At 22.4% G+C, this 27,900-nt stretch overlaps 4 protein-coding genes across 4 annotated transcripts; 3 read left to right on the forward strand and 1 right to left on the reverse strand. All coding sequences in view use genetic code 6, as the record gives it.

The window, feature by feature from the left end:
* Positions 1-1,242: 1,242 nt before the first annotated feature.
* On the forward strand, positions 1,243-4,787 carry TTHERM_00010960 (hypothetical protein; the record flags this gene model as incomplete). The annotated part of the gene is made up of 7 exons (XM_001008181.2): positions 1,243-1,456; positions 1,515-1,607; positions 1,675-2,617; positions 2,793-3,252; positions 3,302-3,445; positions 3,519-3,893; positions 4,323-4,787. 7 exons carry the CDS (start codon positions 1,243-1,245, stop codon positions 4,785-4,787), a joined length of 2,694 nt encoding a protein of 897 aa, XP_001008181.2.
* A 981-nt stretch (positions 4,788-5,768) lies between these two features.
* TTHERM_00010970 (tetratricopeptide repeat protein) lies at positions 5,769-7,322 on the reverse strand (the record flags this gene model as incomplete). Its single annotated transcript, XM_001008182.2, has 1 exon — positions 5,769-7,322. Exon 1 carries the CDS (start codon positions 7,236-7,238, stop codon positions 5,769-5,771), a length of 1,470 nt encoding a protein of 489 aa, XP_001008182.1. The 5' UTR covers positions 7,239-7,322.
* Positions 7,323-11,605: 4,283 nt separating this feature from the next.
* On the forward strand, positions 11,606-12,220 carry TTHERM_000010989 (hypothetical protein; the record flags this gene model as incomplete). The annotated part of the gene is made up of 1 exon (XM_012795654.1): positions 11,606-12,220. One exon carries the CDS (start codon positions 11,606-11,608, stop codon positions 12,218-12,220), a length of 615 nt encoding a protein of 204 aa, XP_012651108.1.
* Positions 12,221-12,492: 272 nt separating this feature from the next.
* On the forward strand, positions 12,493-27,629 carry TTHERM_00010990 (AAA domain, dynein subfamily protein; the record flags this gene model as incomplete). Its single annotated transcript, XM_001008184.2, has 3 exons — positions 12,493-14,229; positions 14,398-20,183; positions 20,249-27,629. The coding sequence occupies 3 exons, from the start codon at positions 12,493-12,495 to the stop codon at positions 27,627-27,629; spliced, it is 14,904 nt and encodes a 4,967-aa protein (XP_001008184.2).
* Between the last annotated feature and the right edge of the window lie 271 nt (positions 27,630-27,900).

Genomic DNA, 27,900 nt, shown 5'->3' on the forward strand with positions numbered 1-27,900 from the left:
TACTAATTTTTTTTAGATATATTTAGTAATTTTATTAAAATGAATATATAACACTAGATAATAAACTTTTTTATTATTATATTTTTAAATATATTTTAACTATTGTCTTGTTTACCTGAAATAGGTTTTATAGGATATTATCATATTTATTATACTTAAATTTTAGTATTTTTTCATAATTAAAAACAAATAAATATCATAAATCTTCATTTTATTATTTTCTAATAATTTGAACAAAATATTATTTTATATATTTTTAAAAAATGGTATTTTAAATTTACAAAATAAAACCTTAATAAAGTTTTAAGGTAATTAAGAGAAAAGCAAAAAAAAATTCAATAAAATGAATCAGTTTAATCCTTTTAAAATAAATATACAAAACAAAGAGGCTCTAGATTATTAAATTAAATTATTAATTTTTTGTTAAATTTGCTTTTATTTCATTTAATTTTAAAATTTCTATTTTTTAAATATGGCAACAGTTCTATGTTATAATTTAGTTAATAAAAAGAACTAAATAATAACTTATTAATCTTTCATTTTTATTAATATGCATTTTATTTTTATTTTTGCAAAAATAATATTACTTTTTTATTTATCACTAGTATTTTTATTTTTATAAAATTTTAATAAAGTTAAATATCAAATATTAATTGAATAAGATAAAACAATAATATATTTTGTTCAACAATACTGAATTCAGAAATTAATGTTTTACTTTAAAAGTGAAGTGAATTTAGTATGGTAAATTCAATAAAGAATTTTAAATATTTATTATGAGGTAATAATGAAATTTACTGGTTATTAATTTTTATTCTACAAAAATTAATGGCTAAAATAATTAAAAAAGATCAAACAAAACAAAACAAGAAATAAGAATCAAATTGGTGATAACATAAATATTTATTTGGTTAGATATATTTTAAATTTATGATCTTCTATTTAAAGAAATGATAGATTTATTCAATAAACGCAAAATAAACTCAATAATAAGTAGAAAAAAATTGCAAAAAATTATATGTAGCTAGTTAATGACTCATTTTTAACAAAAAGATTTAGTAATAAATGAGATTGGATAAACATGATTTAAACCACAATTACACATAAATCCTATTATGATTATAAATCTTCTTGAAAAATTGATTTTGATTATAATATTTATTAACTATATACAATATCAAAAAAATAACAACATTCAATTACTAATAGCGAATTAAAAAAGCAGTGAAAGCAAATATAAAGATGAGTGAATAAAAGTAGAAAGTTCACAAAACTTTAAGGATCCAATCAAAAGAAAACATAGAAACAAAAAGAAATAGCTTTGCAAATACTCCTAAAGAAAGAGATTAGGGAGATGAATTTAACACTAGTTTTGAGTAAAATGAATTTAAGAATATGAGAAATTTCAAATAAGGTTTAATGAAATCCAAAATGCCAAAAGTCAACCATGTTGTGAGTAACAATATCAATTTTAGTTGAGTTAAAAAAATTTAACAAGAAAATTAATATTTTAGTTGATGCAATGAAAATGGAAGAAGATTATGAGTATACTTAAAAGGATTTAAAAGAAAATTTAGATGACTGGTACCAGCGGACAAAATCAAAATGTAATATATTTTTTTTTGTTTGTTTGTTCTTGTGTAAAATAAGTCCATTTATTTTTAAAAAAAATAGTGAAGGAAAACTAAGAAAATTCTAATTCATTTCAAGTAAATGATGTGAGAAATTAAAATTAATAGAAAATGCTCATAGAAGGTATGAAAGAGAAGTATAAATCTCCAAATGTTGACTCAAATATTCTAAATTCGATTTTGAAAACAGATTAAAAAATATAGAAAGGGTAGAATTAGATTGAGAGATATAATGAAGATTCTCCTTTTAAAAATAAATAAATGGTTAGAAATAGCTTTAGTTATGTGCAGAATGCATAAATTAATGATGATTCTGATAGCAAATCTAGAAATTCAGTTTTTTCTAGCTAGCCTAATTTCAAAGGATCCAAAAAGGTTTCTGTATTTAATGCTAACGCTGCTAATACACAAGGAAATATTTGTACTAGCTTAACACTTTTGCAGTAATACAACCCTAATAAGGAGTATATCAATCCAGAGTTAGTAAAAAAGAAAAATATCTAAAAGATAGTTCATAATATTATTTAAGATAAGATGTAGAAATTCATGAATAAACCTAAAGAATACTCTTAGAAATTCTAAGGTATAAAAACAACAAATGACTTAGGTGATAGTGTTTAAAATGAAACTTTGAAAAATTTTAAGAGCCTAAGAAAATACTTTAATTTTGGATAAAAAATAGATTACGATTAACTACTCGCAAAAATTTTAACTAACAAGCAATTGCCTAGCAAATTCTTTAACTTTACAGAAGATGAAATTAACCCAGCATCGTCATTTAAAGATGTAGAACCAGAGTTACTGAGTCGCTATTTAAGCATAAATAAAGCAATAGAAGAAAAAAAATCTTAGCAGAGAGTTTTTAGAATAGAAGTGGCTAAGTGGGTTTAGATTTTGAAGGATAACCAAAATGATTTAATCACAACTTAAAATAGATAAGATGAGTTAATGTAGTAATATCATATTTAAGATAAATCAATCAAAAGGTATTTTTTTTTATAAGTTCTTCTAAAACTATTATTTTTATTTTAACATAATCTATGCGCTGGTTAATTTAAAAAAGTGTAAACCAAACAAATCAAAAAAACAAAAATAATAGTTTTTAATTTAGATAAAATAGACTAATTTATAAATTTATTAAAATAAATCCATTTAAAAAAGGGTGCAAGCTTTACAGAAATCAAATGCATTCAAAAATAAAGCGCAATAAAAGAATAAATAGCTAGTAGAATATAATGAGGGTTTATAGTTGGAGCTTGATAAATTGAATGGTCAGCAGCAAGAACTTTCGAATTAATAACAAAAGCTTTAAGATAAATAGAAGGAGTTAGAGATGATCATCAATACTCTTAATTAAGATATAGAAGCGATAATGAATCACATAGATAATTGTGATAAAGAAGTAGAAAAACTGAAAATGAGCAGAATTAACCTAAAGACCTATCTGAGACAAAACTATGTAAAGATGCTTAAAAAAGATCTAAGTGCTCTGCCTACTGCTCAAAAAGAAAATATATCACTTGTTTGGGTAATAAAATCTATGAACAGCTTGGGAGAAGCTATTGAAAGAGGAGATTTTCCATAATATATTGATTCATAAGCAATTGAATTTTTATAAGAAGTAAATTTAAACTTTGTGATATTTTAAACTAAACGAATTTATAAAAAAGGCAGCATAAATAGAGTAGGAAGTAGAAGACTTAAAATCCTCTATCAGAAATTACGATTTTACTAAATTCGATTTAAGCTAAAATAAGAAAAATAGATATGAAAAAGTAATTGAAAATTTAAATAAAAACAGTACTAAGTCAGAGGTAATAAATAGAATATTATTTATTTTTAAAGATCGATTAAAGAATATTTAAATATTTTTAATAAAAATTAAAGATATAGAAAAAGCTTAAAGTTATCACTGAAGAGAACTTATAAGTAAAGAAGCCTATTTTTTAAGTAAATGCTGATACTAAAAGGCATGAAATTCAATGGGTTAGCGATACTGTTAATCCTGGTACTATGAACAGTTTAAATAAATATGATGTATAGGATGAAGATCTACAGAGTGCTGTTCATGAAAGATAAAAAATATTAGAAGTAATCTAAGAAAAGCAAAGATTTTATTAAAAGATAAAGGATCTTGAATTAGTCAGACACATACATCAAAATGAAAAAAGAGAAGATCCTAATTTACTTAAAAAGTTAATATGTCTTTTTGGTACAATAGATGGATCTAACGAATTTCATAATTATACTCATCTAACTTAAGTAAAAATTTATTCAAAAACTATTTCTTTATTTGATAATATTTAAATTTATTAATTATAATGAGTTTAAATAAAATAATTTATTTTCTATTTAGATTATTCAAACATATTAAAATTTTTAGTTAATTTTCATATATTGAGACAAAACTTTTTTGTTATCTGTCAAGTTATTTTGCTTCCCAAAACCTAATTAATTTAATTCCTGAAAACCCAATTTATTTACAATCATAAATAAAATAAAATTATAGTCAAATACTATTTAAATTAATTTAAAATTTAAAAATACTTAAAATATTAAATTTTATTTGATGAGAATTTAAATGTATCAAATTAATTTATAAAATAAACTTATAAAATAAATAAATACAATTTTAAATTTTAAATAACTCTAAATTAATTTTTAAATAAAATAATTAATTAAAAAATTTAGTGCTTTATCAAGAAAATGTAAGAAAGCAAAAACTTTTCGTTTATGACAAGCAGTCGTCATTTTAAAATTAAAGCTAAAACTGAAAATGCTAAATCTCTTGACAGAGCCTAAAGCAGTCATGATCTGAAAACTGAATAAAATGATAACTTGTCTGTAGCCTCATCGAAACTAACTTCTAGCAGACAAAATTTACTGAGCTCTACATCAATATCGAATTTGACTGATAAATATATTAACACTATAAAAAGAGGAAGTAATACTAATTAAAATTAGTTAAGTATAGGAAGTAATTTATAAATTGATGCTTTTGATACTTTTATGGGATTAAAAAGTAGAAATTTAACAAGCTCATATAGCAATAGTAGGATTGGTACTTCCTTTAATAACTTCACAAGTGAAAATAAATCAAATTTATATAAGCCCTACCAATCAACCTCTTTAAGAAATCTCTCCATAAATTTTTGAAAATATGTTTATAATGAATACAAATACTTTTATTAATAATTTATAAAAAATATTTAAAATTATTCATCCATTTCTCCTCTTTATTAAGTAAAAAAATTATTTATATATAAAAATACTCTTTGTCTATTAATAATATTTAGTTTTTCTCATCTAATGTTCAATTATCTATTAGTATTCCACTCAGTTAAAACTGATTTAAAAATTTTATAACTAAGAAAACTATTTAAAATTAAAAAGTATTTAAAATTTATTAATAAATGTTGATTCAATTTATTTTACTAAAATTAATATAAATTAAGGAATATATCTTTTAAGTCTAAGATTCATTTATCAAAATTAAAAAAAACTTGTTTAATTTTAATTATTTTTTGAGTATTTTTTAATTAAAATATTTGAAAAAAAAACAGCTTTTAATATTTTTGATAATGCAGCAAACGGTGATAAAGATACAGAAATAATTTTGGATGAATTTAATCAATATAATAGGATATAATATATTTAATCTAGGATAATATAATTTCTATACATTATTTTGGTATTATGTAAATATTGATATAAAGTAAATTTAATTTGTTTAGATATTAAAGAAGAAAAATATTAATATTATTTATTAAATTCTTTTTGAAAAATAAATAATTATGTAATAAATTTTAATCTAAAGATAAAATTATTTATTTAATATTTCTTTCTATATGTCTTATGATGTAGATATATAATATCTGTTATAGTAATAAAAAATTAAGATATATTTACATTATTATTGAACTACTTTTGAAAAATAACTAAGTAAGAAACAAATTAATTATATTGATTATATTATTTTGATTTTTATTAATTGAATTTATCTATATATTTATTTATTAATATTTATATATGTATTTTTATGTGCATAAATTTTACTTATTTATATTAATTACAAATAATTTTTTCTAAATGTTTTTATTTAAAATTTTGTTTTCTCAGTGTTTTCTACATATTCATTCATACCAAAGTAAGTGATTTGGATGAAACTAAATCTGAATATCTGTAAAGGAAGGTACTTATTAGACCTACTAATCCACTACAAAGTAATTTAATGAAAATATTCTTGCCTTATAGGAAGCCAAATAATCCCAAACTAAGAAGAGGACCTCCTATCAGGGCAGGCTTAGATAAAAGACGGATATTCATAAACTTTTTCAAGACTACATAAGTAGTGAAGGAACTACATAACATATAGAAAGGAGTGGTTTTCATAGATCCAGGGAAATTGTTATCCAAAAATTGAGAAACATTAGTCAAGGATGAATTGTTTAGCAAGTTTGAGCTCTTTTTAGTTTTATTGTTAGAACCGCTGGAGCTTAATAAGTGAGTTGAGTTATTTTAACTTTCTGTTTTACTCTTTCCGTCAGTGTAGAGTTATTTGATTATCTTATACTCTTTATTAATATTTTCATCTACTTGCTGATGTCCAATAGCAATAAGACGAGCATTTTTTATTTCTTCGAAAGCTTTTTCATATCTTTATAGTTTTTTAAGAGCCAAGGCACGACGATAAGAAGCTTTTAAATGGTTAGGATTTATGATACTAACTTTTTCAGCATATTCAAGAGATTTTTCGAAATCACCTTCATTAAAGTAACACAATGAAATATTACATAAGAGCATTAATGTCAATTCTACTTACTCCTTAAGGACATCTCTGTACTTTGATTTATCTTCACCTAGTTAGAAGTTGCTAATATGAATAACTTAAAGACAGTCTTCATAGAGCTTAATGGCATCTTTGTATTATTTCTTTTAGACACATACCTTAGCTTAGTCCTTAATTGCATTAGCTACTGCAAAAATTTAAGTAAATCTTTAAATTTCTTCTTAACTCTTTGCTTAAGACTAACTTTGTTATTGGTTATTTTAGTTTGTTTGCTATTCATTTTATTTTGCTTATTAACTTTCTTACTCTTCAGTTTTTTATTTAACTTCTTCAATAACAACTTCGCTTTCTTACTACTATTCAGATTGGGCATTCTAATTTTAAGTGCTTTGTGTATTTTGTTGGTTTATATCTTCCTTATTTTGAATACTTTCTTCTTATTTTTCTTCTTACACTTAATCTGATGATAAGTTAGTTACATCTTAGATTATAGCATCAGAATATCTTTAAATCTTTGGATTTTATTCAGTTTCATTAGATTATGAAGATTATTAATTTTCTTAGTGTCTTGGAGATTCTTTTTATTAATGTCCATTCAAATTAGCTTCTTCATTTTAATGTGTTTCTTAGTGATTAGCATGATTAAGTTTATTTTAAATAATAATTGGGTTGTTTATAGAGCTTTAAAATAACTCCTTATCACAATCAGAATCTTCTTTTAAGTGATTTTCATTAGATTAATGAATACTTTCTTTTACTATATGCTCAGTAGATTATTCTAATAAATGAATTTATGTTTCTTCGTTTTATGTTGCCATTTTTCTTAACCTTTTAATTTAATTTTTCTATTCTTTTACAACTTGATTTTAATTGAATCTTTAAATTTTAGTAAATTTCTAATAATTCTTTTTCTTTTTTAGTTAGCCCTTTTAATTTCCATAAAGTTATTAAAGAATCTAAAGGAATCTTCTAACAAAAAGAAAGGACTGATTTTTCTAATTTTTTCTTATTTTTTCTAAAGTATCTCTTTCAAAAAATAACTCTCTTCTTTTTAAAAATTCTCAATACATCTTCATTCATCCATTCATTCATAATATTTTGAATGATAATTACTTAAGGGAAATATTCTAATATATTTAAAGATCTTATTTAAACAAAAGTTTAATATATCTTCATGTAAATTTCATATAATATAATTTTGGCTGGAATTAAATACTTTAATTAGCATAAAAATTATTTTATATTAATCTTTTATTTATAAAATAACTAATTTTAAGTTCAAATTTGTCATTTTAAAGTTTAAATAAATTGTAAGATTTAAAATAATTCTATCATCAATTTAAATTTTGTATCAATCTTTCTTTGCTAATAAATTAAAATATATTTTTTAATTATTTATAGATTTAATATAAAATAAAATCAATAATAGCTAAAATGATCTATGAAATACACAATTAGATTATTTAGATTTACATTTTAAAAAAATATTTTTTTTTTGTTTAAAAGATTTTTAACTTTAAAGACTACAAACCAAAATATTTTAAAAATAAATATTTTAGTAAATTTAATATGAATTAAATAAAGGAATTAATTATTTCATACTAAATAATATAATAATAATAAATATTTATACAGAATTTAAAGTTTTATTGTTATTTTTATGGTTAAAATTAATGATAAAATAGTAATTTTCATGAAATAATTCATTTATGTTTGTTAAATTCTACACTTAAAAGAGGAATTTAAGAATTAGGATAAGTAAGTTTTCTTCTAAATAAAAGAATTTATAATAAAGCTCAGAGCATCAATTTCTTTTAGGATTTTGTTAATTTTCTTCTTATCCAGAAAATCCTTTTTCTTAAAATCTTTAATTTATTTTTTAGAATTAAACAATCCATTGAATTATGATAGAATAATTAAAAAATATTTCTTACATTTTTAATTTAAGTATCATTTCTTTTTAAAGGAACATAAAAATGTCTACTCAATAATACATTTTATTTTTATTAAAGTTAGTTCTATTTAGGGACAAAAAATACTTTAAAACAAATAATATTTTCAAATAAAAGAATACATTGATTAAATTGCGTGGAAAATATAATGTTGTTAAATTATTTATGATTGTGATTACACAAAATTTTTGATCGGGAGTAAAAAAATTCTGTTGTAAAATATATTTATGATTAGGTCAAATTTATAAAAACAAAGTAATTTTTTCGAAAATATTTGATGTCAAATTTTAAATTCCAACATAGATTTCATGTGGTGTAAAATATTCAAATCTATTTTGGAAAATATGAGTTAAGGTATTAAATTTGATCATTTCTTATCAATTCTTATTGAGAGTAGTGATTGAAATTTAATGTTAATTTTTTTTAGAGTAAAAATTGAGAAAATTAGCTTTGCTTATCTTTTAGATTAAGTGTAAAAAGAAATATTTACTTAGTAAAATAGATGTTTAGAAAAAATTATGATTGAATTTGGATTAGAAAAGATTATTTCGGAAATTAAGTTTTATATGAATTAAATACATTTGAGATAGTAACAAATTTTGATTGTTTATTTTAACAGCTCTCTTAAGAGAATTTAGAAAAAGATTACAATAAGTTGAAAATAATCACAATGAATTCTAAATGAAATTCTTTTTACAATCCAATTATTATATAGATGACAAATAAAATTGATCATATATTCATTTGATTTCGTCGTAAATCATTAAACAGATAGAAAGCTAAAAATTAATTCCCATAAATAATCAAAAGAATTGCTTTCTTTTAATCTAACTAAATAAAAAAATAATAATTATAAAAATAATAATAAAATTTAGTAAAATAAATAAATAAACAAGTCTTTTACGATCGATCTTCTCAAAAATTAAAAGACAAACAAAAATCTTCTAACACATATATACTAATCATACTGATACTACTATTTTTCCAAAATATTAAAATGCTTTTTAAGCTGTTTTGTTTCGTAACACTACTCTCTTTAACAAATTGTTTCAATTATTTAGAAGTGTAAGAGTGTCAGGTTAAGAAATGCAAAGATTTGAGAAAGTTATGCTTTGAAAACAGACTCTGTTTATTTCACTGGGATAAATATAATAAATTGATATTTAATAAAAGTACAAGCCTAAAAATTATTAGTGATTAGAGCTATAAATCACTGTTTTAAGAGCTTGTCAGCTGTTTTAATACAGAGTGCAACGCATAAATTTACTATAAGCAATGTGGAAATAAGCTCAGAACAATTTATTAGCATATAGATCAGGTTAAGCATTAAATGGCTTCTTGCTTAAACCGTCTAAATTTGGATAATACTAGCTAACAATATTATGACTCACACTATTACTCAATTTAATGCTTAAAAATAACTATTCAAAAAGATCCTGATATTAACAGAGAAATATCTTAATCTTTTTAATGTGAAGCTAACATAGATAGAAATGACTGAAAGATTAACTGTAAAAAGCTTAGAAATCTAAACATAAATATGACTATTTAAATTATCGACTTGTTTCAATCACTTATATAAAAATAATTAATAACATTTAAAATTAAGCAAAACACATACTGACGCTATTCTTTATTCACAAAAATTTTACTAAAGATATTCATCTGTCATTTAGAAAATTATTTAATTAAGCACTACTCAATCACTCCCAAATTTTCTGGCTTTTAATCTTAATTAAATTAATAATTAGTTTATCTTCATTATGATCGTAATTCTTCAGATTTATGATATCTTCTATTAGTACTATTAGGTAGCTTACTAATTACACACACAAAATATTTATTGTAATAATTTTCATAAACGAGAGCAAAAATTAAAATAAACTATACTGGAATTTGCTAAAATCTATTTAATTAATATTCAATAATATATATTCATCATAAAAAAAGTATTAGTTAAAGTAAATTCAATAATTAGTAATTGTGAGATAATATAAGTCATTAAATGAACCTCTTTTAGTTACAAATGATTAGTCAGAATTTATTAAATTCAATCAAAACTTAACATTTGCAAATATTAAATAATCTTTGATATAAAAGTAAACATTTTTGGTTAGTTTTTATATTATCATTTATGAAAACAATCAAATTAATGAAATGATAAACTATTAAATTTAAAAAATAAATAAAATAATTTTCTCACTATATTAATTAAAACTACTTTTCATGTTTTTTTATTAACTTAACTATTTATTATAAAACTTATTCATTTTTTTTATTACAATCTTTTCTTATTAATAACTATTTTTGTAGATAAAATATTAAATAAGTTAGAGTATATACAAAAAAATTAATTAAAATATTATTAAATTTCTTACAATTATATTGTAAACCAATATCAAAAATAAATTATTTTTTTTAATATTTAAGCTTAATTAATCTATCTAGAATTTTATAAGAAATATATATACTTAATAGGAATCAGTTACAAACTTTTATTTTTAATTGATTTAAAGTAAATTTATAATTTATATATTTTGTCTGTATTTGTTATTATTGAAAAAGTATGTAAAATATAATTTAATTAGATATTTTTATTTCTAATTTTAATTGATTTATTTAAATTATAAATTTAAATTTATTTTTTATTGGATATTTATGTTGATAATAAATTTTTATTATTACAACATAACTTTTTAAATTTCAATCTTCATAATTATAAAAGTATATATTATATTTTGTATGCTTAAAGCTAAGAAAATATTTAGAAAGATCTCTTTTTAAATAAAAGAAATGATTGAACTTTTCCATTTATTTTAAAATGAGAAATTAATACTGAAACCGTATTGTCAATATCCATTATACGACGATGTATTTTTTATTAAGTATTGTTTTTTATAATTATTTTAACATTTTAATACTAAAATGGAAAGATAAAGCTTGAAAGAAGTGTCTTTTAAAATATTTTTCATAAAAATTAAATCTTAATAAAAGAATATATATGAATTGCTTTCTCTATTATTAATTAATTACTAGATATTTTTGTCAAAAATCAATCTATTTATTTTGAGGGAAAATATGAGTTTTTTGTATTTAAAAAATTAATCAATTTCTGTTTATTTTTGATTTCTTGTAAATTTCTTATCTGCTCTGATAAGATAAAATAGAAATAAGTAAAAAGTGATTACTATATGACTATATTATCTAAGATTGTACGTTGTTATTAAAACTTAATGCTATAAAAATTAAATTTAAAAATATCTTTTATTGATTATATATTATACTAATATTTAAACATCTTATTTGCTTTATCTGATCTTCTATTATCATAATATTTAAGAATAATTTAAGAAATAAAGCAAAAAGGATTAATAATTAATAAGAGAAATTATGGTATTCTAAAAAGTTTTATTTCTAATTTCTCATTCAGATTATCACCACAGAGTGAATATAAGGAACACAAAAAGATCAATAAAATAAAATTTTTTTAATGTAAAACAATACTTAATATAACAACTATATGTTTTATAAAAAGTTGTTCATCTTCAAAAAATACAAATAATGAGAAATTAGTGGAAGATATTTTATCTCAAAATTTAAAATTAACAATATGCATTGAGATGATTACGTATATTAGATAATATCACATAAGATAAATAGAATAATATAAATATATTATTAAAATATAAGTTATATACTTCAATTATAAGATAGATATTGTATAATATGCAACTTTATAATTATTTAATATATAAAATTATTATTTTTTCAATGACAATTCTGAAAAATTCAACATAGTAAATGAATTTAACAATTATTTTATACACCATTTATAGTTTAGAGTTTGAGTTGTATTGGAATTGATATATTTATAATCGCGCGCGCCACTATTTTTAAAAACTCTTATAAAGCTATGATATTAAAAAAAGTTACTTTATCTCTTTAGTAGTAGAAGACAATTAATTAAATAGAAGTAAAAAAATATGTGACGTAATTTACTTTATTAGAATATTTAACACTCCTCTCATGTGTCTAAGTACTTTCTAATTAATTATATATAAAACAAATATTATAATTATATTAATGTTATTAAAAACCAAAAAAAAAAAAAAATTAAAATATGGACTAATAATTAGATTTAGATACAAACAGAGACTCTGTAAAAGATTCTAAAATAAAAGAAGATTTCGACATCTTAACGCTATTGAATCAAAAGTAAGTGGTAGAATGGATAAAATAATATGTATGCAAAGCTTTAGAGCAAGCACCTCAGGAAAGTAATCTAAAAGATTTAAATGATAAAGTGTTGGAAAAAGATATTAAGATATCAAGGCCTATCCATAGAAAGTTAAAATTAGAAGCATTTAAAGCAATTTTAAGCCAATCTTTTATCAAAAAACTCCCTTAAAAACCTTAAAAAGAATGGAATACAGAATAACTCTTAATTTGGATTAATAGCTGTCTATCAGATTTAAAGTTAAGCACAGAATAAATTAATAACATCATATCTTAGCAAATGAATGAGTAAGATATTGATGATATTAATGCTCTTACTTTAAGAGAAGTGATTAACATAGATTAGCAACAACAAATATCTTTAATTTTAGAAAGCGATAAAACATTGTAATAATAGAGCAATTTAGATAAGGAAAGCAAACAACAATCAATTAACTAAGTCAATAATATTGAAAAAAAAGATGATAATACTACTGAAAGTCAAGAATTCAACTAAAACAATTTGAAAGCAACTAATTAAGATTAGGTAAATCATGAGAATAAATCAGATCTATTAATCAAATAAAATTAAAATGAAACTTAAACTAACAAAGAGCACAAAGCTAAGAATTAATAATACCATGATGCAAAAAGCAACTAAAAGAAGCAAGATACTTAAAAGAGAGTACACAAAGAAGAACAAAATGCTACTAAAAAGTATAAGTCATATATAAAAGATTAAGAAAATATAACTTTTTCTCATTTTCTCCTACTAAATGAGGAATAAATTGCCATGTATAATTAAAATTGCGCATAAAATGAAAAGACTTTTACATTTTATTGCTTATTTTCCTAATTTAAAAAAAATGACCTTTTGAAATTAGTTTTATTTAAAGATAAATACTTTTTTAATGTGAGAACATAGGAAATTTTATTAGAAAAGTAAATGGAGTTAATACCAAGCACAAATATATACTACACACACATTAATCTATAAGATTAATAGAGTATTAAGTATCGTTATTAACTTGAAACTTATAGTTCTGAAAAGCTGAAGTTTGTTGAAAGTGACTTTATAGAAAGAAGCTCCCATCTATTAAACTAAATTGAGAGGATTATATTTGATACGCCTTATAGATTTGGTAATTAGTTTGATTAATCTAGATATATGCTTTAATCATATACCTTTTTGTATGCATAAAATTGTGACATTGTTTCTGCCTAATTTTTCTAGTAACTACTTAAATTTATTAAGTGTGTAGTGGCTAATAAATTTGATTAATAAAGTCTTATAATTTTGCAAGCAAATAATGAAGATTTTAATAGGATATCTTAGCTTAAAAAAATAATTTATACTGGTGCATTACAGTAATTTAAAATTCTTAAAAAATTTAAAATTAATCTAGATTATCAAATAAGCATTTAAGAAGCTTAAGCATAATATCAAGAATTTAAAAATTTGCCTGAAGAAATGAAAAAAATGTTTGGCTTAGGTTTTTCACATTTGGTAAAAAAAGACTAATTACTTGAAGCTCTAAGCCTACCAAAAGAAATGAGAAGTTACATCGAAGAATCAACATGGAATTTTTAAATTTACGCTTTACCTAATGACAATATAATCGAATAAATTAATTTTGAATCAGTAAGTTAAGTATTAAAAGATAAAATGTTCTTATAAATAACTTAAATATATAGAATATCATTTAAGAAAATTCAATATTTTCTAAAACTTATTTAGCCATCAGATTCTTAGCTTATTAATTTAATGAAAGCTTATCTGTCAACTTAAAAATAATTATAAAAAAAATAGAATTTGTATTAAGAGTTTATTGAGTATTTCTAAGCATAAACATTTTTAATCCAAAAGTAACTGATTCTTTGTGAAGAAATTAGACTAATTGTCTTGTAAAATGAAAATTTTATCTCATTAAGTATTAAAATACTTGAAAAGAATGCAGATGAAGAAGAAGCAGCAGCAATTTAATTAGAAGATAAAATCAAAATTGTGATTGATGTTTTAGAAAATTTCAAAAGATAACCTAAAAGTGTTTTTAAAAACTAACTTACTAAATTATTAAGCATGCTCAATAACGAAATGCTTTCTAATCAATAAATTGGAAATAAGCTTAAAAGTGTAATTTAATTTGTTGGTTACCAAGAATGCTATGAATTTATTTCATCAATTAAGTTTAATTTGAAAAACGAAATGCTTGAAGTAGCTTTAATTTAATCTATGATTGCAATTTTAAAAGATGCCAACTTAAATACAAATGAAAATTCGATGCACTTTTAACAAATTGTGAACTCAAGTTTTTTTTAAATTCTAAATTAAAGGAGCCAAAATGATTTATTAGTGAAGCTGTTTGATATGATCACTTCTCTTTTAACTTAAAATGAGGAAAAGTTTAAACTTATTGATGATTAAAATTTCTTAGATAACCTTTGTATTTTAAAAAAATTTGATTTAATTACAAAATGTATGATACCAAATCAAATTTTGGAAAATATCAATACAATCTTAACAAATTTTAGATAAAAATAGATAAAATTATAGGACTTAAGAAGACTATCACAAGTAAACTACAAAAAACTATTGACTTTTTTGGATGTTCTTAACCTTTAATAAGATGACAACTCACTGGAATAATCTCTAAAATAAATAATTTAGTATGATAACTATATGATAGGTTTAAAGCAGTTTGCATACTTTATGGAAAATTTAGAGATACCCAATTATAAACAAATGGGATAATAAGTAAAAGACTACTTTGAAAAAAGTTAAAATATGTACCTAGAAGAATTCACAGCTAACAAAAAAAGCGAGAAATAATACAAATGTTTGGATTTTCTTTACAAATTTAATCATATTCCTTTAGTATACAATTTCATAAAAACCAATTTAGTTAGCCTAAATGAATAAATAAGACCTAAAAGTGATTTAGAGTTAGATCAAAAAATAATTGAACTAATACAAGAAATAAGAAATCATTTAATTAAAATTAATTGTTATAAAGAAGAAAATGATTCTTTAACTATAAAAGAGGCCTTTAGATTTTGGGGTTACACTTTTAAAGATAATTATTCATAAAATAAAAATGATATTTTTAAATACATTTATGATTTGTAAATTTATTTCAATTAAAATGACTAATTAAATCTTTAAATAAAACCAGAAAATGATTTTATCTCAGAAATTATAGATACATCTTAATTCTAATAAAACAAATGCATAATTGAGTAAATTTACAATTTATTTGGGATAATAGAATTTCAATAAATTTAAAAATATAAAGAAAACTATTAAGAATTACAGAAATTAATTTACTAAATCTAAGAATTTGATGAATCAGCTAAATAAGAAGAATAATTATTTAAAATATTTGCAGCTTAAGTATGCTATTATTTAAATAGAATTTTATAATTTTTGCCTAATGACTGTAAATCTGATATTTTTAACTTTTTATCTGTAGTAAATTAGACGAAGAAGCTAATTGAGTATTTGAACCAACTAGACAGAGATAAGATATAACTAGAAGATTTAGTTGATGTAATTGATGACACAAGTATGGAAACAGATGCATTAGTACAAGAAATGATGAACGTAAGAAATGCACTTTAATTTGTTAGATAAGGAGAAGATGATAAAGAAAATCTTATTAAATGTTTTGTAAGCAGAAATCAAAAATATAAATTGAATTTAAAGAAAAATTATAAGTTAGAAAGTACCATAAATAGATGTATAGATAACTTGGATGATATTAGCTTAAAAATATAAAGTTAATCAGATAAATCCACATAAATACTCTAAACAATTAAAAATCTTGAAAAAAGTATTACAATATCTATAGAAAGGTTAGAGAATTTAAGTGAATCATAGCTCTTGTTGACTACTTAAAGAGAAATCAATTAAAATTTGACAGACCATGCTTTTAATTTTGATGATTTTAACTTACTTTGTAATAGATTTAAGCTAATTATAAGTAATAAAAAATACACATAATAATAACAACCAAAAGAGTAATAGATATCATAAAATTCTAAAGAAAACATTTATAACAATTTAATCTTAGTGTTGCAATTATCTGAGTAAATTAGATTAACTTTAGATAATTTAAAGAATTTAGGTTGCACAGATATAGCAGATGCAAGATATTTAGAAAAGAATAGTTTAAATTTGATTATCCCTTAATTGAGTGAGGACCTAGAGTAATTTAAATAAAAAAACTAAAACCACATTATAAATCTTACTTTAGCAAGATAAAAATATCTAAGTCTTAACTTTTATCCACCTTATTCATTTGAACTTGTGCTTAAACTCAAGGACTGCTTGAATGATCAAAATTAATCCAAATTTTATCTCAACTAATTAAGCAAATTGACTTTATTTATCGATGATAGTAAACAACCAAATTTAGAGGAATTTAAGAAATTTCTTTAAGAATAATAAGTAAAAAATGATATTTAGGGAATGGATTTGTATGGACATGCATTAGATATATTACTAAACCTCCCTAAGGTAGAATATGTTGAAAAAAAGCCTTAATAATTAGATAAAATTACACAGGGGTTCTAGATAGAATGTAGAAGAATTAAGTCACATAGCTTATTATTAAAGAGCATAATTACTATATTTTTGGCTCATAACTAAAAGCCTACATCATGGTAAATCTTCTTTTGCTCTCCTAAAACTCACATACTTGATTTAGAATAATTTGCATATCTTGCTAAAAATTCATAAAAAAATGAAACCTACAAAAACAAAAATCCTCTATTCTTGATTTGCTAGTTTGAAAATTTATCAATCACCATATAAAGGTAATTCATTGATAAGTTAACAGAAATGTATGAAGAAAAAGAGAAAATCAACCTTTTAATAATTTATGTAGGAAATTTCGAAGATGAAAACTCTATGCATATTTTGTAGCAATTTAAATATGCCTTTTAGGTAGATTCATAATTAATGAATTATGATTTAGTTTAATATACTAATATAGAGAGTTTAAGTAAGATATCTTTACATCTTTCTAAGTACTCTGGATTTGGTAAAACATTCTAAATAAAGAAAAGATGCCAACAAAATAACTAAAAGCTAATAGAAATTCCTATTTATGGTGAAACAACAAAATTAGAATTAGTCAGCCTAATTTAGAAGAAATTGGAAGTTATAGAAAGTAATTAAGCTTCCTTATATAGGCTTCATCTCAATCTTTACGATTTAAAATCTGATGAAATTCATAGCATTCTCTTTTAGCTTTTAATACTCAGAAAACTAAACTATTCTTCATCATACTTTGCACAAATACCACCTTAAATGGAAATTGAAATAGAAATTTAAAATACATTTTTAGATGTGCTAGAAAATAAAGTTTAATACTTAAAAGACTATATCCACTCTAATAATATTTTTAAGTAAGAATTAAGAACAATACATATATAATAGCCCGTAGCGAAATCTATTTATGGAGCTGATTTAGATATGCTTGAAGTAATTGATAATCCAAATATTAAATATGAAGATATTTAGCTTTCTTTATAATATCTCAGGAATGCTTCAAAAATAGCCTCATTTCAAATCGAAAATTTTGAAAATGAAGCCCAACTTAGATAATATTTACAAAAAAATCAAGTTGATAAAAAAGAAGCTATTTAATTGATTAAGGATCATTTTCTTTATCAAGTTGAGGACAATTTCTCATTTTATCATATAATTTGCATACTAAAGTTTTTCTGCAAGTAGGTAGTACTCTTTCACAAAACTATTTATCTTAATCTTGACAATCTTAATTACTAACAAATCAATACATCTTTAAGAGAAAAAGTGTTTTAAGGAATTATTAAAACTTCAGTTCCTTATTCATGCTAAATTATGTCAAACAACTTTTTGACCAAGGAACAAGAAGCAAAGAAAGAAAACTTACCTTACTTTGAAACTCTAGAATAGAGAAACAAAAATATCAAAGGTTGGGATGATAACCTGGATCATTCTAATGATTTCTTTTTAACAATCAGCTAAAGTGGAAGTATTCTTCCTATATTCTAAAAAATTTAATCCGTCCCAAAATATCTTTTGGATTACTGCAACCAAATAAATAGTAAAATTTAAGACTGGAATGATTTATAAAATATTAGAGATAGTGTTCTTATCAATTTATGTACTTCTGCAAGAAATATTAAAAGAGTTGAAGAGGAAATAGCATCAAAGTATAGTGACATAGCTATAACAAAAACTATTGCTAGAAAGATATGTTTCTTATATATTAAAATAAATAGTGATATTCCGACATTGATTATGGGAGAAACTGGTGTAGGTAAGACTATTATAGTTAAATATTTATCGAGTCTTATCAGCAGCGTTGTGTTTACTTTAGACGTACATGCGGGGTTAACTCAAAATGAAATAATTAAGTGGGTTTAAGTATTAATTTAGCTTAGCTACTTAGATATAGACTAATGTTAAAAGAGAATAGAAGAGCTAGATTAAAATTTGTTGCTTGATCCTGAGAATGAGGATTTAAATAATGAAAAAAAATAGGTAACTTAATTTTATGAATTTAAAGTCAACCAATAAAAAGAAAGAAAAGATGATTTAAATGATTAAAAGGTTATTTTATTTTTTGATGAAATTAATACAAATTAAAACATAGACGGAATTCTAAAAGAATTATTAGTAGAAAAAAAAATCTAGGGAGAACCTCTACCAGATAACTTTGTACCTATTGCAGCTGCTAATCCATATAAATTTAAAACAGCAAGAGATTAATAGGAAAATACTGATTCTCTCAAAATTAGTAGTTGCGAAAATTAATAAACTTCGAAATTAGTATATCATGTATATCCTTTAGCTGAGTCAATGAACACCTTTATATGGTAGTTTGGAGAGCTTTTACCTGAAGATGAAGCAAAAATTGTAAGCTAGATGGTATTGAATACCGCTGTAGAGAATAATTTTATTACCAACTTTTAGTAAACACTTATACAGACAATTACAGGGTGCCAAGAGTTTTCTAGAAAAAAATAATCAATTAGATCTGTTAGTTTAAGAGATGTTTCTAGATTCTTAAAAATTTTTAAATACTTTAATGCAGACCCAGCTTGGAATAAAGACCTTTCAGATTCGCTTTTGTTATCAGTATTTTTTAGTTACTATTGCAGATTTAACAACACAAATCTTAGAGATGAACTTTGCACTTATCTAGAAAATGAAAAAAAAGTAACTTATTCTGAACATAGAAAACCATTTGTACATAATGTCAAAAAAATTGTTAATGAATAAATGGATTTATTATAGGGTATCTTGTAATATGGAGATTTTTATAAATCAATTGCTTTTACATCTACATTAAAAGAAAACCTCTTCATGCTTTTAATATCAGTCCTTAACAATATTCCAATAATTATGGTTGGTCCTCCTGGTAGTAGTAAAACTTTGTGTACAAGGCTCTTATATAATTCTATGAAAGGTAGTAAATCTGAAATCAAATTTTTTAAAAAACTCCCAAATTTAATTTATAAAACATATTAATGTTCAACTCTTTCTACTTCAGAAAGTATTTAAAAGGCTTTCAAATAAGCTAAAAAGTTAGATAATACCATTAAGTAATTAATACATTTATATAAAAATATCATTTATAAATTAAAACTCTTTTATCTTACTTAAATAGGAAATCAAGTAATGAAACATAAGATGGAGCAAGAAATATAGTAGCCTTAATATTAGACGAAATAGGGCTTGCAGAGGCTTCTAAATCGAATCCATTAAAAGTCCTTCACAGATTGCTTGAATACTAGCAAAATGTGCCTATGATTGGACTGTCAAACTGGTCCCTTGATGCATCAAAAATGAACAGAGTAGTTTTTTCTAATAGACCAAAGTTATCTGAAGTGGAATTAATAGAAGCTGCAATTGCTCTCCAAAAAAGGATAAATCCAAATTCTGAATATTGCTTAAATGTTGTAATCAATTTGGCAAAAGATTCATTTCGTTACTTTTCACAAGATAATAATAAAACATACTTCCATGGAACAAGAGACTTTTATAACTGTGTAACATTCATTTGCAATAACCTAAAGAACCATAATGAGCACGAATAAGATAAGACTCAAAAAATTTTGTTAGCAGGTATTTTAAGAAATTTTGGAGGTTAAATCGACATAAATGAGACTTTAGATCATTTTAAGTTAAGTTTAGGATAGAGTGGTCAATAATTGTATGATTTTAACTTAAATTTATTTAATCCAACAGAATTGATTAAGATGAATATTGATGATAAAAATTATAGAAATTTAATGATTATTGCTAAAAAGCCAGATCATGCTTTATAATACACAGAAAGACTATGCAAGGATAGACTTTACAAAGTATTCTAAGGATCTGATCTTTAAGATGATTTCACAGAGTACAACAGTCTAAAAATGCTAAACGAAATTATTACTTGTATGGAAGAAGGTTATTTAGTAATTATGTACAGTCTAGAAAGTTTATACCAATCCTTTTATGATTTGTTCAATTAAAATTACGTTGAATTAGGAGCCAAAAACTTTTGTAGAATAGCAATTGGTTCTGATTCAATTAGAAGTTAAGTTCATCAGAATTTCAAAGTCATAATAATAGCACAATCTGATGATGTTTATGACTAAAGATAAAATTATGATCCACCTTTACTAAATAGATTTGAAAAGCAATATCTTGAACTGAAATTTTTATTAAAAAAAAATGAAGTTTCTATCAATAAAGAATTAAATTAATTTGTTCAAAGTAATACAGAAATAAAATCTGATAGAAGATTGTTAGCACATAAGATCTAATGGAATTTTGGTGTTTAAGATATGTTCCCTATTATATAAAGTGATAATCTAGATGAATTCCTTTTTTCATTAACGCTAAAAAATAATGATGAAAATGATGATGTAAAAAGAGTTATAAAATCATAATATGAATTAGTGGATTTGGCTAACTTTAGTGGAGTTGTTAGAGCTCATTACTTAAAAAGATTGGATACTAAGTTATACAATTACTACTTTAATTCTTTAAATCACTTTAATTTTAGAGATATCCTTGATAAATTAACAAATCAGAAGAAACATTAGCTAATCCTTAACAATAACATTGATGGTGAGCCTAACTATTTTGAAGAAGATAAAAATGATATGAGTAGTAACTATTTGGAAAATGGTGAAATAGAATAAGTAAATAGATTAAGCGAAAATTTAATCATTTACACTACAGAGTATAAATATCAAAATGATTCTAATTAGAGTTTTAAGTAAAAAACTTTTATGGAGTTAGAAGTTAAATGGTTAGAAAACATAGAAAATCTTAAATAATAAGTCAAATAATTCTTTGGTAGCGAAGTTTTTGTTAATTTAATCATAATTTCTAGTGTATCAGACTCAATTACTAAACTCTTGTATATTAAAAGGATTTTATAAGAGGAAAGAAAAATTTATGAGTAGAATCAGATGTCAGAATATATAGAGTAAAGCCCTAAAAATTTGATTTTAGTCATACAATTAATTAATTAACATACTAAATTTGTTGGCATTAGCTTTGATAAGTTTTGGTAGTAAATCTATCTAGAGGATACTTCTATTCCATAAAATAACTATGATAATCTCCAGAGCTACTTATAGCCTATATCAGTTGTTTTGAAGAATTTTGAAAATGGAATTTATCATTAAATATAATAAGATTGCTTTCCCAAAATTTTAGGAAATTTTAATTTTGAAAAATAAGATTTAACACAAGAAAGCATAAAATAAAGATTGCAAAAATACATTAAAATATTTTAATTAGAATCCGATTGCAATTTAAATTTATTTGTCATAAATAAAATTATCGAAAAAATTGAAAAAAAGTGCTGTGTTATTTCTAATATATATGGCAAATGTGAATGGTACCATCTAGTTTCGCTTAAGGATAAGGAAAATAGAAACAACAATAAATTTATTACTAGTTTGAAATAATTTATTTTCTAAGAATCACTAGCTATTTTGACTAAAATGTTGTACTTAGCAGAGAAAAATAATATTATTTCTTCATTCATGTGTGATCAGTTTAATTTCTAATAATAAGATATAAACTAGATATTTTAAATTTTGATTTAAAAATATGATGAGCTCTCAGAAGAGGATAAATTCTGCGATTAAATATAAATAATTCAATACCCATTTTTTAACAATATAAAATCTTCAATTGATTAATTTAAATAAATATATTTAGAAATCACAAATGATATTTTCTAAATTGAAGATAGAAAATAAATCAGGATAAGTGGAGGTAGTTAAGAAGAAGAGCAAAATACTGATGATTAAAATAATATAGAATCCAATGAAAAATAAATATAATATTAACAGAAAAAAAGAAGATAAAATATTAAGGAAATTAGTAAAATATTAATTAACTTAACCTAATTTAATGATCCTATCCTTAGATATATATCATCAATTAATCCACTTCTATATTTCGAAAATTTGCATAATGAAATTGAATATTAATGGACTGAAAGCAACATAGTTAAAAGAATAACTAGAAAAATAATCTAGGTATTGGGCGAAGAAAAAGTAATAGAGTCATTTCACTCTATTTTATGGATTAACGAATAAATTTTTATTGAGTTGTGTCCTGTTTGGATATTGTGTGAAGAAGAATGCTCAAAATCGTTATTTGAAGAAATATACTAGTAATTCGAGTAAAGATTAGAATAGATTCTATTAGACCATATTGAGGAAATAGAAAAATATAATAATAAAAATTAAAATAACGATGAAGAAAAAAATAATTATGATGATAATGATGAAGAACAGGAAGGTTTGAACATATTAGAATAAATATGGAGTGAAATTTTTACTTTTTCTTCAAATATATTAGAACTCTTTGTTATTCCAAATGATGAGGATAAAATATAAAATTATTAATAACAAATTTATAAATTGGGAATTTTAAAGAAGTGCATATATACTGTATACAATTGTTCAAGCTCCTATGAACTACTTCCAGAATAAATGATGCAATAAATGAGTAAATTTAACTTTATCCTTAAATTATCTGAATGCTTCACATAAGGCTAAGATTTTCTATCTTTGATATAACAGCAAATATAAAGCTAAAATAATGGGTTTAAGTTTTTAAATATTTAAAACTACTAAAAAATCAAAGATAATTTTATCTAGATTTGTGATAAATAAAAAGTAAATGAGTTAGTTTTGAGACTTATTTGGTAGTTACTGAAGTGCGATCATTTTGAAGAGGAATTTGAAAATTTTGATGATGAAATACTTAAAGATATAATATTATCATTATCAAATTTACTTATAACAATAAATTATGAAAATATTTCTAAAAATTAAGAAGAATCTCATTACTACATTTTATCTAAAAGAATTTTATAGATAATTATCTAAAAAATGTATTAAAACTTTGATGAAAATGAAGAAGAATAAATTGAAAACTTGCTTGAACCAAAGCGTAATCTAAGTTTTTAAAAAATGTAAAAAATATTTGAAGAGTCAGGGATTCAGAAGATTGATCCCATTTGCTCTTTAATTGCAGATATTATTTAAGAATACAATTATTACACTCCTGAAAAATTTTTGAATTATATTGGTAAGGATGAAGATGACATCGAAGAAACTAAAGTTGAAAGAATGGGAAAATTTTTACAAAGATTAAACTAAAATTCTTAGAATAAAGTGTTGATAAATATCATTGAATTTAAAATATCTTAATAGTTATGCTAAACTGTATGCAAATTCATAAATGAAGCTTATTTATTTAATAAAAAAGAAGAGCAAATATATTAAAAGGTTAAAATGACAATAGAATAGGATTATAATTAAGATAGAGTCAAAAAAAATAGGATGATTGAAATGTTAAATAAAACTCTTCTAGTTACAATTAATTAAAATGAATAAATTAATCCTATTCTTCCTATTATTTTAGTGAAAATATTTAAAAACATTTATAATTTTAAAAGTGTTAGTGTGCTTTCTCCTTATTTAGAAGCCTTTAAAAATGAAATGTTTTTAGAATCAAACTAAAATGAAAATATTTGGGATAATAACTTAGAATCGCTGGCAGCTGAATTCAATAATGATATAAAAATCAATAAAAAGCTAACAAATTTAAAAAAAGAAATAGAAAACCAATTGCATAATTTGCCAATCCTTTAATATAATTTGACAAAACTTATTTCACAAATTATAATAGATAAAAATAAATAAGAAATTGATTTAATGATTGAAATTCTTAATGAGTTAAATTTAAAATTTATAGATACAAATTTGATAACAGAAATCTACAGATTATATTTAGATTTATTACAAGAAAATCAATACTTTTCAATAGAATTATAATAGTTGTTTGTTATCAACCTTGTTATGACAACATTTTTAAATGAAGATTCATTTATATCAAAGATGTACAAAGGAAAGATCAATATCGAGACTACATTTATACCATTTATGGTAGATAGCGATGAAATCTTAAATATATAAGATGAACTTAAAAATTACTCTGCTATAAGAAGATATTAATGCAAAAATTGTATAAAGCAGTAAATAAAGCCATTCATTTATACTATTACACCATGCTGCTTGCCATCAAATTTAATATAGTGTCCGTCTTGCAAAATACAACCTAAATTGGAGGATCATTATAGCCTGGATATTGAACCACCTCCAACTGCTTTTGGTAAATAAGAACCTATATTCGTCAAAAAAATTGGTGATTATCCAGATTATAGTTACTACTATAATAGGCCTAATTTTCCTTATACTTGTGATGTTTAAACAATAGATAATTTTTTATAAAGTAGAGGAAGAGTTGATCCTGGATTTTAGCAATCTTTTTCTCTGATATAAATAAAACAAATTAGAAATTTAGTGGAAAAAGAATAAATTTTATTAGGACGAATTTTTATGCTTTCAATTATTTGCTTTTACTGCCATCTAATAAAAAAGTAAAAAGGCTAGGATGAAGTAAATAAACAATTAGGACTAAGCTCCCCAAACGATGTATTTAAATTAATTTATTCCAATGCATAAGTAGGCTAAATACAATAAATTTCATCTTGGGATCTTCTTGTTTAAGCAACACAAACTAATCCATAGAATTTATTGATTTATTTTATTGTTAAAATTGTCAAAAATTTTATTAATAAATAATCTTCTTGGGATTTTACAGATAAACTTAACTTTAGCTTAGACGAAAGTAGAATTTAATTTGAAAGTGAATTTGTTGATAAAATATTGGAATCAAAAGAAATAGTAAACATTAAAAAATTTACTCAATAGCTGTAATAAAAAAGATTAAAAAATATAATTTTGAATTGTAGTATTGATTAATTACCAGATTAATTTTAATATTTAAAATAATATAAACACCTTTTAAGATTAAACCCAATAATACAATAAGATAACTTTTAGAGATTTATAACTTTTGAGTCAGAAGGGATTTAATCTAAATTTTTCTAAAGACTCATTTACTATAAAGAGTAAATTCATATTTATAGTTAAATATAACCAATTTAGAATTTCATAAAGATTTTTAATTAGAAAATGTTTGGTAAGATAACTAGAAAAGAAAGTGCTGAAATTTAATTACATCAGTTTGTAAAAAGTAACCATTTAGAAAAAGAATTTGAATAGTTTAAACAATCTTGGAATTATGTATAATAATAAATACACAATAATAAAATTTAAATTGGAGTTGATTGTGCTACAATAGAACTTGATGAAGTAGAGTCTGAATTATAAAAAATAGATATACTTTGCTATTCCGAAGACAAAGCTTCTAGAGGTTACCCACTATATTTGCTAATTAATTACTTTTAAGTTTAATATAATAATTTTTTAGAAATGCTTGAAAAAGATTTTGGCTAATTATTCAGTAAATTTCAAAGCAAAAAATTCATTATAATGAACAAAATGAACTTTTTACCTCCTTATATATTTTCAATAGGAGAAGAAAATCAGTTTGCAAATTAATTTTTTAATGATTATACTGAAATGCAAAGTAGTTATAATCCTTATTTGGAATACGAAAGATAAGAAATATACGATTTAAATGAACTTACTTGTGAATTCATAGAAGATTATTATCAAAACGTTACTAAGATGGAGTAAACGAGCAAATAAGATATTGAGAGAGTTTAATTAACTAATTTTAGATTTAAGGGAGATTAAAATACAATAAATCTTGTTCGAGAAATATCTGCTAGAGTCAACTAAGAAGTTTATCCCTAAATACAAAATAATCCTAAAATGCCATTACTTTTTATTGACTTATAAAATAATGAAACTTGTATGAGATTAATTGATATATTAAAAACGGTTATGCAAATTATAACAAAAATTAATGGCAGTTAAAGGTTTTAAGATCAAATTGACCTGTTGTAAATCCTAGATTACTTTGAAATCTAAGCTTCAGATATAAATTTCAAAAAAGAGAAAATAAAGCTATGTCACTTGCTTAGTATTTATGAGTTGGCAGAAAGAATAAGCTTTGAAAGGCTTTTCTAGGATGTCAATCCTTAATTTATGCTAGAATTGTAAAAAAGCTAAAAAGATGCTTTGAAATTATTTTGTGATCAATAACCTCATATAGAATTAGATATATTCTAACAGGCTATAGGAAGAATGATTGTGAGAATTTTATGCCAATAAAGTATTCAGATGAGCTCAGGACTAGAACTTTTCTAATTACTTGAAGGATGTGAAGAATTTGTGGACTTTTGGGGAATGGAACACAAAATCTATCATGAAAAATAGATCATGAACTCAGATTTGAATAAAAAATATAGTATCTTTACAAGCTAAAGTCCAGATGTTATTGTACTAGGTTAAGCATATAATATGTTTAGAGAAATTTAAGCTATTAAAGATTAAAAATAATAATAGGAGATAGAGAAAATAAATATCTAACTAAAAAGAGAATAGATTGATGAAGAAATGATTCAGAAAGAATTAATTTAAGACAATAAGTTTTTAGTAAATGACGACAAGAAGAAAAAGTTTTAGTTAAAAAATAAAAAGAGTTTCAGATGAGATGAAAGATATCATTATATAAAATAATCTAAAAATTATATTTTTTATTGTTAAAGATAAAATAATTCAAAGATTTTTGTGTTGTTTAATTAGAATATTACTTTATAAAATTATTTTAAACATAATGATATTTTTAATTATATGTAACATTCTAAAACATTTTTTAATGAATTTAATCTAGTACAATTGTTGGGGGGAGAGTTAGGTCTTATCTGGGACCTTAAAATAATCATAAATTACCATCTGGAACCTCATTCAAAATGAAAGAAAA

The sequence above is a fragment of the Tetrahymena thermophila genome, assembly GCF_000189635.1.
Source record: "Tetrahymena thermophila SB210 genomic scaffold scf_8254803, whole genome shotgun sequence".
NCBI lineage: Eukaryota > Ciliophora > Oligohymenophorea > Hymenostomatida > Tetrahymenidae > Tetrahymena > Tetrahymena thermophila.